The 15,406-nt window shown below is 43.2% G+C and overlaps 1 protein-coding gene across 9 annotated transcripts in view; it reads left to right on the forward strand.

Annotated features, from left to right (window-relative positions):
• The window catches only part of dennd4c (DENN/MADD domain containing 4C), a 228,185-nt gene that overhangs the window by 72,114 nt on the left and 140,665 nt on the right, over positions 1–15,406 (forward strand). For all 9 annotated transcript variants that reach the window (XM_038804599.1, XM_038804598.1, XM_038804600.1 and 6 more), the window contains one exon: positions 4,362–4,614. In XM_038804599.1, the coding sequence (XP_038660527.1) occupies positions 4,362–4,614 (253 nt within the window). The remainder of the gene's footprint in view (positions 1–4,361; positions 4,615–15,406) is intronic.

A 15,406-nucleotide genomic window follows, 5' to 3' on the forward strand; every position in this document is an offset into this window, starting at 1 on the left:
GGGTTGCTGGCTGGGGATTTAGGAGGTGGCAGCGGGCAGAAATTGAGAGATTTGGGAATCTCTTCATTGAGGAGGGTTTCCCCGAGCCTGGAGGAGCTAGAGGAGGAGTTTTGAGTTGTTGGGTGGGAATGGATTTCAATACCTGCAGGTACAGGACTTTGTCCGGAGGCAGGTTCCAGCTTCCCTTGCCTCGGGGTAGCATGGAAGTGGAGAAGAGGGTAGGGAATCTAATATATGGTTAGCTAGGAGTTAGGGTTGGCGGGGGGGGGGGGGGGGAAGTTGGGTATGTTACTGTGGGGTTTCTGCGTGTGTCGGACTGTTCTGTTATTCAGAATGTTAATATAAATGCCTCAAAAAAAGTTTTTCCAAAATGGACAGCATTTTCCCACATTATAGTCCATCTGCAAAATCTTTGCCAACCTATTTGATGTGACCGAGTTCTTCCTGCATCTGAACTAATGCATTTGTTCCATTGTAAAACCCTCATACAAAAATTAATGACACAACCAGCACGCATACTTAAAACTTTGCCTTTATTTCCCAAATGACGGGGGATGTATTCAATCTTGTAGTACAAACATCATCATCCCTTGGTTCCTCTCACCAAAGACTTCATGAAACAACAACCGAAAAGACTGACCAAGAGTCATCCAGACTTGAAATGTTAACTCCCTTTCCTCTCCACAGATGCTGAGACCGACTGAGATTGTCCATTATTTTCTGTTTTTTGTTTCCGATTCCAGCAGCTGTAGTAATTTTCTTTTTAAAAACGTGATGAATATTCCTTCGCAGACTATTTAGATCAGGGGTGGGCAAACTTTTCCGTGCAAGGGCCACATTCAGAAATTCACAATTTTAAAGGGCCGCATAGTATATTAAGTAAAATAATTACTTCACCCGGTTATGATTCTGGGCGCCTCATATAGAACATAGAACAGTACAGCACAGAACAGGCCCTTCAGCCCTCGATGTTGTGCCGAGCAATGATCACCCTACTCAAGTCAACGTATCCACCCTATACCAGTAAGTAACCCAACAGCCCCCCCCCCCCAATTAACCTTAAAAAAAAAAAAATTTTTTTTTTTTAAATTTCAAAAATTTTTTTTTTTTTTTTAAATGACTTGGTGTGCCGCATAAAGACCTTTGGCAGGCCGTAGTTTGCCCACCCCTGATTTAGATCCTCTTCACAATTTGCTGTCCGCCTATTTTCCTATAATCAGCAAATTTGGCTATAATGCATTCGATTTCATTGTCCAATTCGGGCGGCACAGGAACACAGTGGTTAGCACTGTTGCTTTAGTGTCAGGGTCCTAGGTTCGATTCCTGGCTTGGGTCACCATGCCAAGTCTGCCTGTTCTCCGTGTCTCCCTCTGGGTTTCCTCCTGGTGCTCCGGTTTTCTCCCGCAAGTCCCGAAGGACGTGCTTGTTCGGTGAATTGGACATTCTGAACTCTCCCTCTGTGTACCCAAACAGGTGCTGGAATGTGGTGACTAGGGTCTTTTCACAGTAACTTCATTGCAGTGTTAATGTAAACTATGTGAGAATATACTTGTGACAATAAAGATTATTAATATAGATCATAAGTAGTTGAGGCCTCAGCACTGATCCCTGTGACATTCCACCAGTTACAATTATTAACATGTTAGTTAGCTAATATATTGCACCAAACACCCAAGAGTTTTTTTTTAATGTGGCACCACTGTGCACGTCTTTTGGAAATCCAAATACACAATCTAGTGGTTCACCATTATCCACCTTGCTTGATGCATCCTCCAAGAACACTCAATTTGTCGAGCATGATTTCTCTTTCACAAAATTATGTTGATTCTGCCTGCTTGTATTTATTTTCTAAATGTCCTGCTACTACTTCCTTAATAACTCATTTTTCCAATGGCTGCTGATACTATATAACACATAACAAAGATGTGTTGCATGCATGTGTTGTTCCAATAAGGTTTTTTAGGAAAGCAGTTGTTTACTTACAGATGTCAGTGAGGTGTTTCTGCTTCTTACTAAAGAATCTGCCTATCCTTGATCGGAGTCTGGTTCGAAGAGAGCATGGCTGCAGCTGACTCTCTCCCTCTTGACCATGGTGCCCTGGGCATCCATCAATGTCTTGGATACCCTGGTAGGTCTCTGTGGATCCCCAGATTGAGAACCACTGACATAAACATCCTTAAGTCGACTGATCACTTATTTTGATGGATGTTGACAAATTTAGAAGCCTACTTTGAATGGGTGACATGAGAATCTTTCTGTCCGTTTGAACAGGCAGGTGGAGCCTGACTTTTTATTCTGATTGACAATGCAACGTTCCCTTGGTACTACACTGGTATCAGCCTAAAACTCTAAGCTCGAGTCCAGATTTGACCACAGAATCTTCTGATTTCAGGTGTCAGTTCTAATTCAAGCCGACCATTACATCAGTGGGAGCACTCTTGCCTCCAAAATGCTTGAGAGCCAACATGATCTCATGCATAGAGACTGTTCCAGCCAGAGTTGCAAACTGGATTAGCCTTGCCACTTAGCATCATGGCTTGCTAAAGGTGGTTGTAATATTTGGACTGCTGCCAAGCTGAGCTCGGCTGTTTCCCATCTGCTAACTCTATCCCTCTTGCCCACTGCCCTATTTGCCTCTGAGCTGAGCTTCTGTCCCCTTAAACTGTAATTATCATCACAAAGACTACCTACTTCCTCCTGCAGCACATGCAATCTCTACCCTTGCCTCAGATCATCTGCTGAAGCCCTCAACTGTGATTTCAGAGTTAAATATTCTAGTTCTTTATCCAAGGCAGCATCACACTTTGCATCATCTATAAACTTGAGCTCACTCAAAACTCTGCTCATATATCCTAACATGCATCAAGTTCTGATCATCCATCACCCCTGTACTTGGTTATGTATATTGGCTCCCGGTCCAGAAAAAAACTCTACTTTTTAAATTCTCACCCTTGTTTTCAAATACCTTCTTGACCTTGCCGCTCCTAAGCTATTGTCCTATCCAGCTCTGTAGTCCTGTTAGATATCTGCACTCATCCAATTCTGCTCTCAAGCATCTCTGATTCTAATCAGTCCACCATTAGCATTTGTGCTTTCAGCTGCCTAGATCTCGAACTCTAAATTCTCTCGCCAAACCTCTGTACCTCTCTCTTTTTTAAGTGTTCCTTAAAATTAATTTTGCCTGCCGTTATCTACTTAGGTGACAAATTTTGGTAATGGCTTTGTAAAGCACCTTGAAATATCTTCCTACATTAAAAATAATAATAACCTATTATTGTCACCAAGTATGAAGTATGAAAATCACCTGGTTGCTACATTCCGGCGCCTCTTCGGGTAAGCTGTTACGGGAGTTGAACCCGCGCTGCTGGCCTTGTTCTGCATCACAAAACCAGCTGTCTTGCCCACTGAGCTAAACCAGTACTTTACAAATTCATGTTGTTGAATTGAACTTGTGGCCTTGCTAATCACTGACTTTTATTCTCACGAGATGAAGTCACTCTCAAGCATCAAGGGGACTGTCTCTTCTCTCTCTTTCCCCCCCCCCCCCCCTGAATTTTTTCTCTGTCCAGTGGGTAATGTTTAACCTTGGTTATGAAGAATTGAACTGTTATTGCTTCCACTTCTAAGATAAATTTTATTCAACTATACCCTTCAGGGAACTGATTAGTTTTGTTTCACTGTATATTCATGTAAACTGCAGTAGAGCTGATCATGCTTTATATCACTGTGCTCTTTTGCAACAGCGTATGAGTCATAAAAGACAATTAAAAGTACTGTGTTGGGGAGATAAGTACATTTGGTCCTCGTCTGATGATTCTTTTCTCCAGGCAGCGTTGTGTGTTCATTTGGAAATATTCAGGATATTACACCATGGTTTTTTTATATTTGGCTTGATATTTTGATTGTTTAATCCTTCTTGCCTTTTAAATGGCATTTGAAGTACAGAACAACAATTTTTCCCACATAGTCCTTAATGCACTTACACAAGTGGTTATTGGGATTATTATTTAGCAGTATGTTATCTCGAAGATTAATTGAACAAACTCAGTGGAAATTTAAGATGCGTTTTAAATATTAACGACATGTGTTCAAACTACACTGACATCAATGTTTTCAGTGTATGGAGTGTTTAGTATCAACTGGGCTCTAATAAATGGAATGAGCAACAATCTCTAATGCTGATAATCTTCAAGCACCTTGAGACAAGTATGATTGAGATTAATTTAGAGTACTTTGACCGTGCTTGCTGGCGAGACATAAATGGGGAGTCACTGTTTTTCCAGATGTTCTGTTGCCTGTTTTTGTTGAATTGGCGAGTACGGTAGAATAATTATCATGAGTTTTTTGTTTTCTCATTTTAGGGTTTTATATGAGGGGAAGGAACGTCTAATTCCAGGCTGTGAAATCTTACAAGCAACTCCCTTTGGCCGTTGTGCCAATGTTAACAACAGTTCAGCCACTTCTCAGAGAATCTTCATTACACATCGGAGGGCTCCGTTGAACAGACCTCAGAATTCTTTGGCTGTGACGGATATCTGTGTTATTATTACCAGTAAAGGAGAAACTCCACCTCACACTTTCTGCAAAGTGGAGAAGAACTTGAACTGTGGCATGGTAGGAGCATTTTAGCAGTTTTCTGCATTATGTTACCTGAAATATTAATGAAAATGCTTGACTGCTTCATGGCAATGTGTCTTGCAGATTAACTGTAGCAGCGCCCAAATTGTTGTAATTTGCTCGAGAACCTTGTGTATAAATGCAATTTGTTTTCAACATGGAAGGAAAAAACTTGCCTCTGTTAGACTTCAAACTGGATAGGAGTTTGTGGGCACAAGTTTGTCACATATAAGGTATTTTTAAATAAAGTCAACATCTGTATCTGTAGCTTTAAGCATTCAGGCTGTAATCTGACAGTGTAGCAAAACTGTAACTTGAGTTATTTATTAAATGTGTAAACAATTGATTAAAGACTGCAATTTTTTACACTTTTGCAGAAATATTTTAATATACTCTTTTTTTATATGAGATGACTATGTCACTGCCGGTTTTTACATTTCATCAGGGTAACATCAGATTCTAATCAATGAAACTATTTTATTTTCCAATATTCTGTTCATTCTAAACCCATTTTACAGTATAATAGTTCAGTTTATTCACCAATGAGCAAGTACATAGGTTCAACTTCTTTTGAAGCAAACCTATTCAACCCATTGTTTTTAGGCTTTTTCTAATTATTGTTATATGTAGCAAATGCAACTGATAAATTAGCCCTTGCTCTCTCTCAACACAATTGAACGAATGCGCCAGGTGTCAAAAATGTCTTGCTGCTAAATTTATTTTTTTAATAAATATGTTTATTTAGGTATTTATATTTTAGATTTTAACACACAATGTACCAGCCTCCCCGGACAGGCGCCGGAATGTGGCGACTAGGGGCTTTTCACAGTAACTTCATTGAAGCCTACTCGTGACAATAAGCGATTTTCATTTCATTTCATTTCATTTCACAATAACAGCAACACTGTTTTTACCCCCCCCCCCAAACCAGCCAACATGGCTTTACATAACCAGCACCCTAAAAATGTCCCCACTGACCTGTCCCCACCTTGTTGCTAAATTTCATATAATGGATAAGACTAATCTTGTGGACGAGAAATTAATTCCATGATTCATGTTTTTTGGGGGGTTCTTTAAAGCCACACTTGTGATAATAGTGTATTTTTTCATCAGCTTCACCTTTTGTTTCTTCTGGCAAATAAAGGACATTACACTTGGTTTGCTTAAATTGATTAAATATGTCTCTGCAAATGCTGGCATTGAACATCTTGTGTTACTGCCTGCTAGAATTATCTAAATAAAAGCTAGGCAGTAAATACTTGAGGGGTGTGGTGAGGGTGGAGTAAGTAAGTTTTCAACAATGTATCTTGTAATTGTGTAATCTAAAATCCGTTTGTTCAACAATGAAAATTCTAGCTTTTGGAGGTAATTACTGCAGCGTGAATGCCTGAACCTGTGTGTTGTGGCTTGGGAACATTAAAATGTGTTTCCATTTAGACTAAAGTGTTACTGAGACCTCTTGTGCTGTGGTGGTTTAAAAATTTTTTTTGATGCTTAATTTATTTTTCCAAACATGATTTCATATTTTTGAAACCTAATTTTTCTATTGAACTATTCGTTGGGCAACTACATACTTCAGAATGTCAGTGGTATTGATCAAAAGCCATCAGCATGATGAGTGCTAACTTGTTGAACCATTTGAACACTTCATTGAATTTGTTCTTGATCAAACTTTGGAAAGTAATTTGTGTACCTCATTCCACTCCATGTGGATGAAACAAGACACCACCTGTTCGTGAATAAAAACAAAATGCTGGAAATGCTGAAGAAGTCTGGCATCGGCTTTGAATAGAAAAATAGCCATCAATCTGAAACATCAACACTGTTTCCCTCTCCACAGATTCTGCCAGAAGTATTTCCAATTCATTCTGTTCCTAATTCAGATTTCCAGCTTGTACAATATTTTGTACATGTTCATAAAGATGTGCAATAAACAAGATGCTTTAGCATCTCAGGAAAAGTTATGAGGAATAATATCACTCTGCTCTGTTGATCTGGTTCTCCTGCAGCTGTCAAAGCCTGAATGTTTGGTCTTCAGTGACATTTTAAAGGGAAGAAATTGGACTGAGAAAAGCATCACAAAGAAAGCAGTTGCTTGTTGATTTGCATCTTTGACCACCATGGGATCGTTTGGGGATTGGCATTAGTAATTTTGGGGGCCAAAGATAATTTGGTGCAATGAAATTTCAGTGAATTGTTCAAGTGTTGCTGGCAATTTGCCATAAGCATAGAAACAGTAAAGGTTCTAATTGTCTTGTTATTAAATAAATTAGAATTGAATAAGGATGAGTGATTTTAAACCAAACTGTTCTAATTTTGAACGTAATTCAAACTGGGACATTAGAAATGGCGCAGTAAAGTCTCGAACATGAAGTATATATTTGGAAACTTTTAACCTTCGTTTTGAATCTTGCCTACCAATAGTTTCCATAAACTGCTTGCATGCAATTGATTCTTCCACACCTTCACCCCAAAGTCAGAAACTGGTCAGTGTTTGGCTCCTATTGCATATGAGGAGGGATGTTTATAATTGTGAGAGCATGGCAAGGTTTCCATGGGGATTTATGTAGATTACTGCAATGTGGGCAGGCGTGTGGCAGTTTAATATGTGAAGCACAAATTAGGGTGAAAAAGTGAATGGGACAAATTGCAAGTATAAGAGGCTGAGTGATGTGATCAGTGTTCAAATACTTAAAAGCGATGTTTAAAAGCAATGGGGTGGTACGGTGGCACAGTGGTTAGCACTGCTGCCTCACACCTCCAGGGGCCCCCCCGAGTTCAAGTTGCGTTCGGTCTCTGGTGACTGTGGAGTTTGCACTTTCCCTCTGTGTTTGCGTGGGTTTCCTCCAGGTGCTCCACTTCTCTCTCTCTCTCTCTCTCTCTCTCTCTCTCTCTCTCTCTCTCTCTCTCTCTCTCTCTCTCTCTCTCTCTCTCTCTCTCTCTCTTTCCCCCCCCCGAGTCCAAAGATGTGCAGGTGAAGTGGATTAGCCATGCCTAAATTACCCTTGGTGTCCAAAAGATTAGGTCAGGTTAATGGGTTACGGGGATAAAGTGGAGGGGTGGTCTTAAGAAGGGTGCTCTTTCCAAGGGTCTGTGCAGATTTGATGGGCCAAATAGGAATATTGGCTTGCACGAAATATACCCTCCTTTCAAACTTCTTGTACCTGTGATTTGAAATCTATGATGGAATATTATATTTGCTGTATGGCGTATTAGGAACACTTGAGATTTAGCTGTTATAATTTGGCAGGTTGTTGGTGTAGTACAGGGTTGAATATGCAGGGTCCTCACAATTTTTGTTTTCTTTCTGCCATGAACATAAAGTGGCAAATATCCAATCCATTGGTCAGTCACATCAACTAATTATTAGATTCCCAGGTACTTGGCAGGCTTGTAACTTGACAGTGATGTGCTGTTCGCTTGCTTAAGAGAGTTTATTCCTTAATTTCTGGCTTTATTTAGACTGGTGTTCCTGATCTTTGGCCACTTAGTGTGGATTGGGTGGGCAAGTGATGTTCTTGTAGGTCTGCTCTAGACCTGGCCAATACGGTAGTTTGTAAGTAAAAACAGCATTACTGGAGTGTGGTGGAAACCCGAGCACCCGGAGGAAGCCCACACCGACACGGGGAGAAAGTGCAAACTTCACAGTCATCTGAGGCTGGAATTGAACCCGGGTCCTTTGAGCTGTTAGGCAGCAGTGCTGACCACTGTGCCACCGTGCTGCCCTTGAAGCAGTAAAACAATTTATGAAAGCTAATTTGGGATCTAATGAGATCTGAACGAAGACTTGAAGGGAAATGTACATAATTTTGTGTATTTTAGTTGTAAACAGACTGCTTTCAAACTTGATGTCATATTTGACCCAGAGGAACTTCCGTCTGCATATTTTTGTCACCACCAAGACCACCTGTTTCCACTTTTTGTAACCTGACTCAGCCTCTACCCCAGTTCATCTGCTGAAACACGTATCCTTGCCTTCTGCTGCCACTAGATTTGATTATTCCAATGCATTTTTGGCCAGCCTCTGACATTCTACCCTCCGTACACTTGAAGTGATTCACCTGCCCATATTTTTACTTGCACTATGTCCCATTCATCCATCACCACTGGTCACTCATCTATGCTGAGTAATGCCTCTATTGAAATGAAAATCGCTTATTGTCACGAGTAGGCTTCAATGAAGTTACTGTGAAAAGCCCCTAGTCGCCACATTCCGGCGCCTGTCCGGGGAGGCTGGTATTTTTATCATTCTCATCCTTGTTTTCAATTCCCACAATGGCATTGCCCCTCATTAACTCCAATATTCTCCAGCACTACAACCCTCCCAATATCTGCAGTATATCCAATTCTGGCTTCTTGAGCATTCCTGATTTTCAGCATCCCACCATTGGGGAGCCATGTCTTGATCTGCCAAGGCCTCAAACTCTGGAATTCTCTGCTGAAATCCTCTGTTCTGTATTCCTCTCCACCTTATCACTTCATAGAATCTATTTCTTTTTGGACATCTGCCCAAATATCATGTGTAGCTTGGTGTCACGTTTTGTTTGATAATGCTCCTGTGGTATTTTACTACTACATAAAAGTTGTTTCAGGAGTAATAAAATGCGGCACATCTTTAAAGACCCATTCAATATAAAAGGGTAATGCTCACTGGTTGCAGTGATTTAAAAAATTGTCTTTCTATTATTGGCTTGTGTAAACTTGCATATATGGCAAACCTTAAAAGCTAGCTGCAGTCAGAATCTTGTGCTAAACTCAAACCAGTCCTCATGCTTCATGTTTCATTCTGTCATCTATAAAGCTTGCAACAAGCGCTTGTGATTTGTCTTGTAAGATACAAACATACATAGAACATAGAACGATACAGCGCAGTACAGGCCCTTCGGCCCTCGATGTTGCACCGACATGGAAAAAATCTAAAGGCCATCTAACCTACACTATGCCCTTATCATCCATATGCTTATCCAATAAATTTTTAAATGCCCTCAATGTTGGCGTGTTCACTACTGTTGCAGGTAGGGCATTCCACGGCCTCACCACTCTTTGCGTAAAAAAACCACCTCTGACCTCTGTCCTATATCTATTACCCCTCAATTTAAGGCTATGTCCCCTCGTGCTAGCCACCTCCATCCGCGGGAGAAGGCTCTCGCTGTCCACCCTATCTAACCCTCTGATCATTTTGTATGCCTCTATTAAGTCACCTCTTAACCTTCTTCTCTCTAACGAAAACAACCTCAAGTCCATCAGCCTTTCCTCATAAGATTTTCCCTCCATACCAGGCAACATCCTGGTAAATCTCCTCTGCACCCGTTCCAAAGCTTCCACGTCCTTCCTATAATGAGGCGACCAGAACTGTACGCAATACTCCAAATGCGGCCGTACTAGAGTTTTGTACAACTGCAACATGACCTCATGGCTCCGGAACTCAATCCCTCTACCAATAAAGGCCAACACACCATAGGCCTTCTTCACAACCCTATCAACCTGGGTGGCAACTTTCAGGGATCTATGTACATGGACACCGAGATCCCTCTGCTCATCCACACTACCAAGAATTTTACCATTAGCCAAATATTCCGCATTTCTGTTATTCTTTCCAAAGTGAATCACCTCACACTTCTCCACATTAAACTCCATTTGCTACCTCTCAGCCCAGCTCTGCAGCTTATCTATGTCCCTCTGTAACCTGCAACATCCTTCCGCACTGTCTACAACTCCACCGACTTTAGTGTCGTCTGCAAATTTACTCACCCATCCTTCTGCGCCCTCCTCTAGGTCATTTATAAAAATGACAAACAGCAACGGCCCCAGAACAGATCCTTGTGGTACGCCACTCGTAACTGAACTCCATTCCGAACATTTCCCATCAACTACCACTCTGTCTTCTTTCAACTAGCCAATTTCTGATCCACATCTCTAAATCACCCTCAATCCCCAGCCTCCGTATTTTCTGCAATAGACGACCGTGGGGAACCTTATCAAACGCTTTACTGAAATCCACCACATCAACTGCTCTACCCTCGTCTACCTGTTCAGTCACCTTCTCAAAGAACTCGATAAGGTTTGTGAGGCATGACCTACCCTTCACAAAACCATGCTGACTGTCCCTAATCATATTATTCCTATCTAGATGATTATAAATCATATCTTTTATAATCCTCTCCAAGACTTTACCCACCACAGACGTTAGGCTCACCGGCCTATAGTTACCGGGGTTATCTCTACTCCCCTTCTTGAACAAAGGGACCACATTTGCTATCCTCCAGTCCTTTGGCACTATTCCTGTAGCCAATGATGACCTAAAAATCAAAGCCAAAGGCTTAGCAATCTCTTCCCTGGCTTCCCAGAGAATCCTAGGATAAATCCCATCCGGCCCCGGGGACTTATCTATTTTCACCTTGTCCAGAATTGCCAACACTTCTTCCCTACGCACCTCAATGCCATCTATTCTAATAGCCTGGGTCTCAGCATTCTCCTCCAAAATATTATCTTTTTCTTGAGTGAATACTGACGAAAAGTATTCATTTAGTATCTCGCTTATCTCCTCAGCCTCCACACACAACTTCCCACCACTGTCCTTGACTGGCCCTACTCTTACCCTAGTCATTCTTTTATTCCTGACATACCTATAGAAAGCTTTTGGGTTTTCCTTGATCCTACCTGCCAAAGACTTCTCATGTCCCCTCCTTGCTCGTCTCAGCTCTCTCTTTAGATCCTTCCTCGCTTCCTTGTAACTATCAAGCGCCCCAACTGAAACTTCACGCCTCATCTTCACATAGGCCTCCTTCTTCCTCTTAACAAGAGATTCCACTTCTTTGGTAAACCACGGTTCCCTCGCTCGACCCCTTCCTCCCTGCCTGACTGGTACGTACTTATCAAGAACATGCAATAGCTGTTCCTTGAACAAGCTCCACATATCCAGTGTGCCCAACCCTTGCAGCCTACTTCTCCAACCAACACATCCTAAGTCATGTCTAATGGCATCATAATTGCCCTTCCCCCAGCTATAACTCTTGCCCTGCGGGGTATACTTATCCCTTTCCATCACTAATGTAAAGGTCACCGAATTGTGGTCACTGTTTCCAAAGTGCTCACCTACCTCCAGATCTAACACCTGGCCTGGTTCATTACCCAAAACCAAATCCAATGTGGCCTCGCCTCTTGTTGGCCTGTCAACATATTGTGTCAGGAAACCCTCCTGTACACATTGTACAAAGAATGACCCATCTAATGTACTCGAACTATATCTTTTCCAGTCAATATTTGGAAAGTTAAAGTCTCCCATAACAACTACCCTGTTACTTTCGCTCTTTTCCAGAATCATCTTCGCCATCCTTTCCTCTACATCCCTAGAACTATTAGGTGGCCTATAGAAAACTCCCAACAGGGTGACCTCTCCTTTCCTGTTTCTAACCTCAGCCCATACTACCTCAGAAGAAGAGTCCCCATCTAGCATCCTTTCCGCCACCGTAATACTGTCCTTGACTAGCAGCGCCACACCTCCCCCTCTTTTGCCCCCTTCTCTGAGCTTACTAAAACACCTAAACCCCGGAACCTGCAACAACCATTCCTGTCCCTGCTCTATCCATGTCTCTGAAATGGCCACAACATCGAAGTCCCAGGTACCAACCCATGCTGCCAGTTCCCCTACCTTATTTCGTATACTCCTGGCATTGAAGTAGACACACTTCAAACCACCTACCTGAACACTGGCACCCTCCTGCGAAGTCAAATCTGTGCTCCTGACCTCTATACTCTCAATCTCCTGTACCCCAAAACTACAATCCAGGTTCCCATGCCCCTGCTGAATTAGTTTAAACCCCCCCAAAGAGCACTAACAAATCTCCCCCCCAGGATATTGGTGCCCCTCAGGTTCAGATGTAGACCATCCTGTCTATAGAGGTCCCACCTTCCCCAGAAAGAGCCCCAGTTATCCAGAAATCTGAATCCCTCCCGCCTGCACCATCCCTGTAGCCACGTGTTTAATTGCTCTCTCTCCCTCTTCCTCATCTCACTATCACGTGGCACGGGCAACAACCCAGAGATAACAACTCTGTTTGTTCTCGCTCTGAGCTTCCATCCTAGCTCCCTAAAGGCCTGCCTGACATCTTTGTCCCCTTTCCTACCTATGTCGTTAGTGCCAATGTGGACTACGACTTGGGGCTGTTCCCCCTCCCCCTTAAGGACCCAGAAAACACGATCCGAGACATCACGTACCCTTGCACCTGGGACGCAACATACCAAACGTGAGTCTCTCTCGCTCCCACAAAATCTCCTATCTGTGCCCCTGACTATTGAGTCCCCAATTACTAATGTTCTACTCCTTTCCCCCCTTCCCTTCTGAGCAACAGGGACAGACTCCGTGCCAGAGGCCCGTACCCCATGGCTTACCCCTGGTAAGTCCCCCCCCCCCCCCCACAAGTATCCAAAACGGTATACTTGTTACTCAGGGGAACGACCGCAGGGGGTCCCTGCACTGACTGCTTCTTCCCAGTCCCTCTTACAGTTACCCATCTATCTCCAGTCTTTGGTGTAACTACTTCCCTGAAGCTCCTATCTATGACCCCCTCTGCCTCCCGAATGATCCGAAGTTCATCCAGCTCAAGCTCCAGGTCCCTAACACGGTTTTTGAGGAGCTGGAGTTGGGTGCACTTCCCACAGATGAAATCAGCAGGGACACTGATGGCGTTCCTCACCTCAAACATTCTGCAGGAGGAGCATTGTACTGCCTTCCCTGACATCACCTCTAGATTTAAAAAAAAAACACAAGAAAAAGAAAAGAAAGGAGGAGCTTACCTGATATTACCTCAAACCCTGCTCCCGCTGAAAGGTAAGCAAATTTAAAGGCACTCACTCACCTTCACGACAGGCCCCTGCTCCCGCTTCCCAACCACCGTGGGGTGGGGGGGTTGGTTAGAGGAGGAGGTAGGGTGGGAAACACTGACGAAGTGTTTCGGGTTTAACTGTCACTTGCCAACAGTCTCTCCACAAACCACCTTCAACTTAGGCTGACCGCACTGCACGTATGCAAATTTCCCCAGAACAGCTGATCAGTAGCTCTGCTCTGCTGCCCTCTGCTGGATGATTGCCTTCACTCAAACTCCTCGGGTCTCCTTCGCAGATTCACCTTCATCTTAGGCTGACCGCACTGCACGTATGCAAATTTCCCCAGAACAGCTGATCAGTAGCTCTGCTCTGCTGCCCTCTGCTGGATGATTGCCTTCACTCAAACTCCTCGGGTCTCCTTCGCAGATTCACCTTCATCTTAGGCTGACCGCACTGCACGTATGCAAATTTCCCCAGAACAGCTGATCAGTAGCTCTGCTCTGCTGCCCTCTGCTGGATGATTGCCTTCACTCAAACTCCTCGGGTCTCCTTCGCAGATTCACCTTCATCTTAGGCTGACCGCACTGCACGTATGCAAATTTCCCCAGAACAGCTGATCAGTAGCTCTGCTCTGCTGCCCTCTGCTGGATGATTGCCTTCACTCAAACTCCTCGGGTCTCCTTCGCAGATTCACCTTCAACTTAGGCTGACCGCACTGCACGTATGCAAATTTCCCAGAACAGCTGATCAGTAGCTCTGCTCTGCTGCCCTCTGCTGGATGATTGCCTTCACTCAAACTCCTCGGGTCTCCTTCGCAGATTCACCTTCAACTTAGGCTGACCGCACTGCACGTATGCAAATTTCCCCAGAACAGCTGATCAGTAGCTCTGCTCTGCTGCCCTCTGCTGGATGATTGCCTTCACTCAAACTCCTCGGGTCTCCTTCGCAGATTCACCTTCAACTTAGGCTGACCGCACTGCACGTATGCAAATTTCCCCAGAACAGAGTTAGGAGGAGAAGGAATGGGCCATTCGGCCCCCCGAACCTGCTCTGACGTTCATAAGATGATGGCAGATTTGATTGTGGTCTCCACTTTCCTTCCTATCAAGAATCTATCTCTGTACTTTTGAATGTGGCTGACCATCTAGAATACCTTTGAAACTGCTTTATAAAATAGTTTAGGCAAAAAATTAATTTAATACTTAAAACAAGGTCTGAAGTTGTGATCCGTTGCTCGTTGACGGACCTTGTGGAAACATAGGATAATTTCAGCAGCTAAATATTAAAGGGAAGGGTGCTCTGATATCTGGGGCACATCCCTGAAATCCCTCCTAGATATTCAGGCTAGCGTAGACCTAACTTGAAGGTACAAAGTTGGGTGCAATAAGAATCTGAAGGAAGGTCAGAAGGATGCAGAAGTAAACCATGCCGAAAATTGGATAGTCCTGTCTGAGGCCTTAAGTTTGAGATTGCATCTTGACCTTCTGTTCACCTATAGATATGCATTGGTAATTACAACAAGTCCAAACAGATGCCAGTTGTTGAATCCGCAGTAAGTAGGACTCGGAGATGATGGGTAGAAATTACTAAACAAGGTTTTTTACACTAATCCAAACTCCTCCACTCACCTAAGGGTCTCCTTCCCTGACCTGCACCCAGGCCCGGGCCTTTGTGAGTTTGGGCTCTCACTGCTGAGGGGAAGCCCTGCCCCCTCGAAGGGGCAGTTCCTATTCCGGGGAGGTCATGAAAAATCATATTGTCCTGATCCCGGAACCTCCATTGAGGTTATAACACCAGTAAAGGATAGAAAGATGTGGTGGAGGTTATTTGTAGATTCTTTTATTAATCCTATTGCAGGAGAAAAATGCTCAGTCTTTCTGGGCAACTATTTGAAACTCATTTCTTATCCCTAATCTATTTAATTTTAACTGTTCTGGACTATAGTTTCACATTCAGTACATAT

This window comes from Scyliorhinus canicula, chromosome 8, assembly GCF_902713615.1.
Source record: "Scyliorhinus canicula chromosome 8, sScyCan1.1, whole genome shotgun sequence".
NCBI classification, from domain to species: Eukaryota; Metazoa; Chordata; class Chondrichthyes; order Carcharhiniformes; family Scyliorhinidae; genus Scyliorhinus; species Scyliorhinus canicula.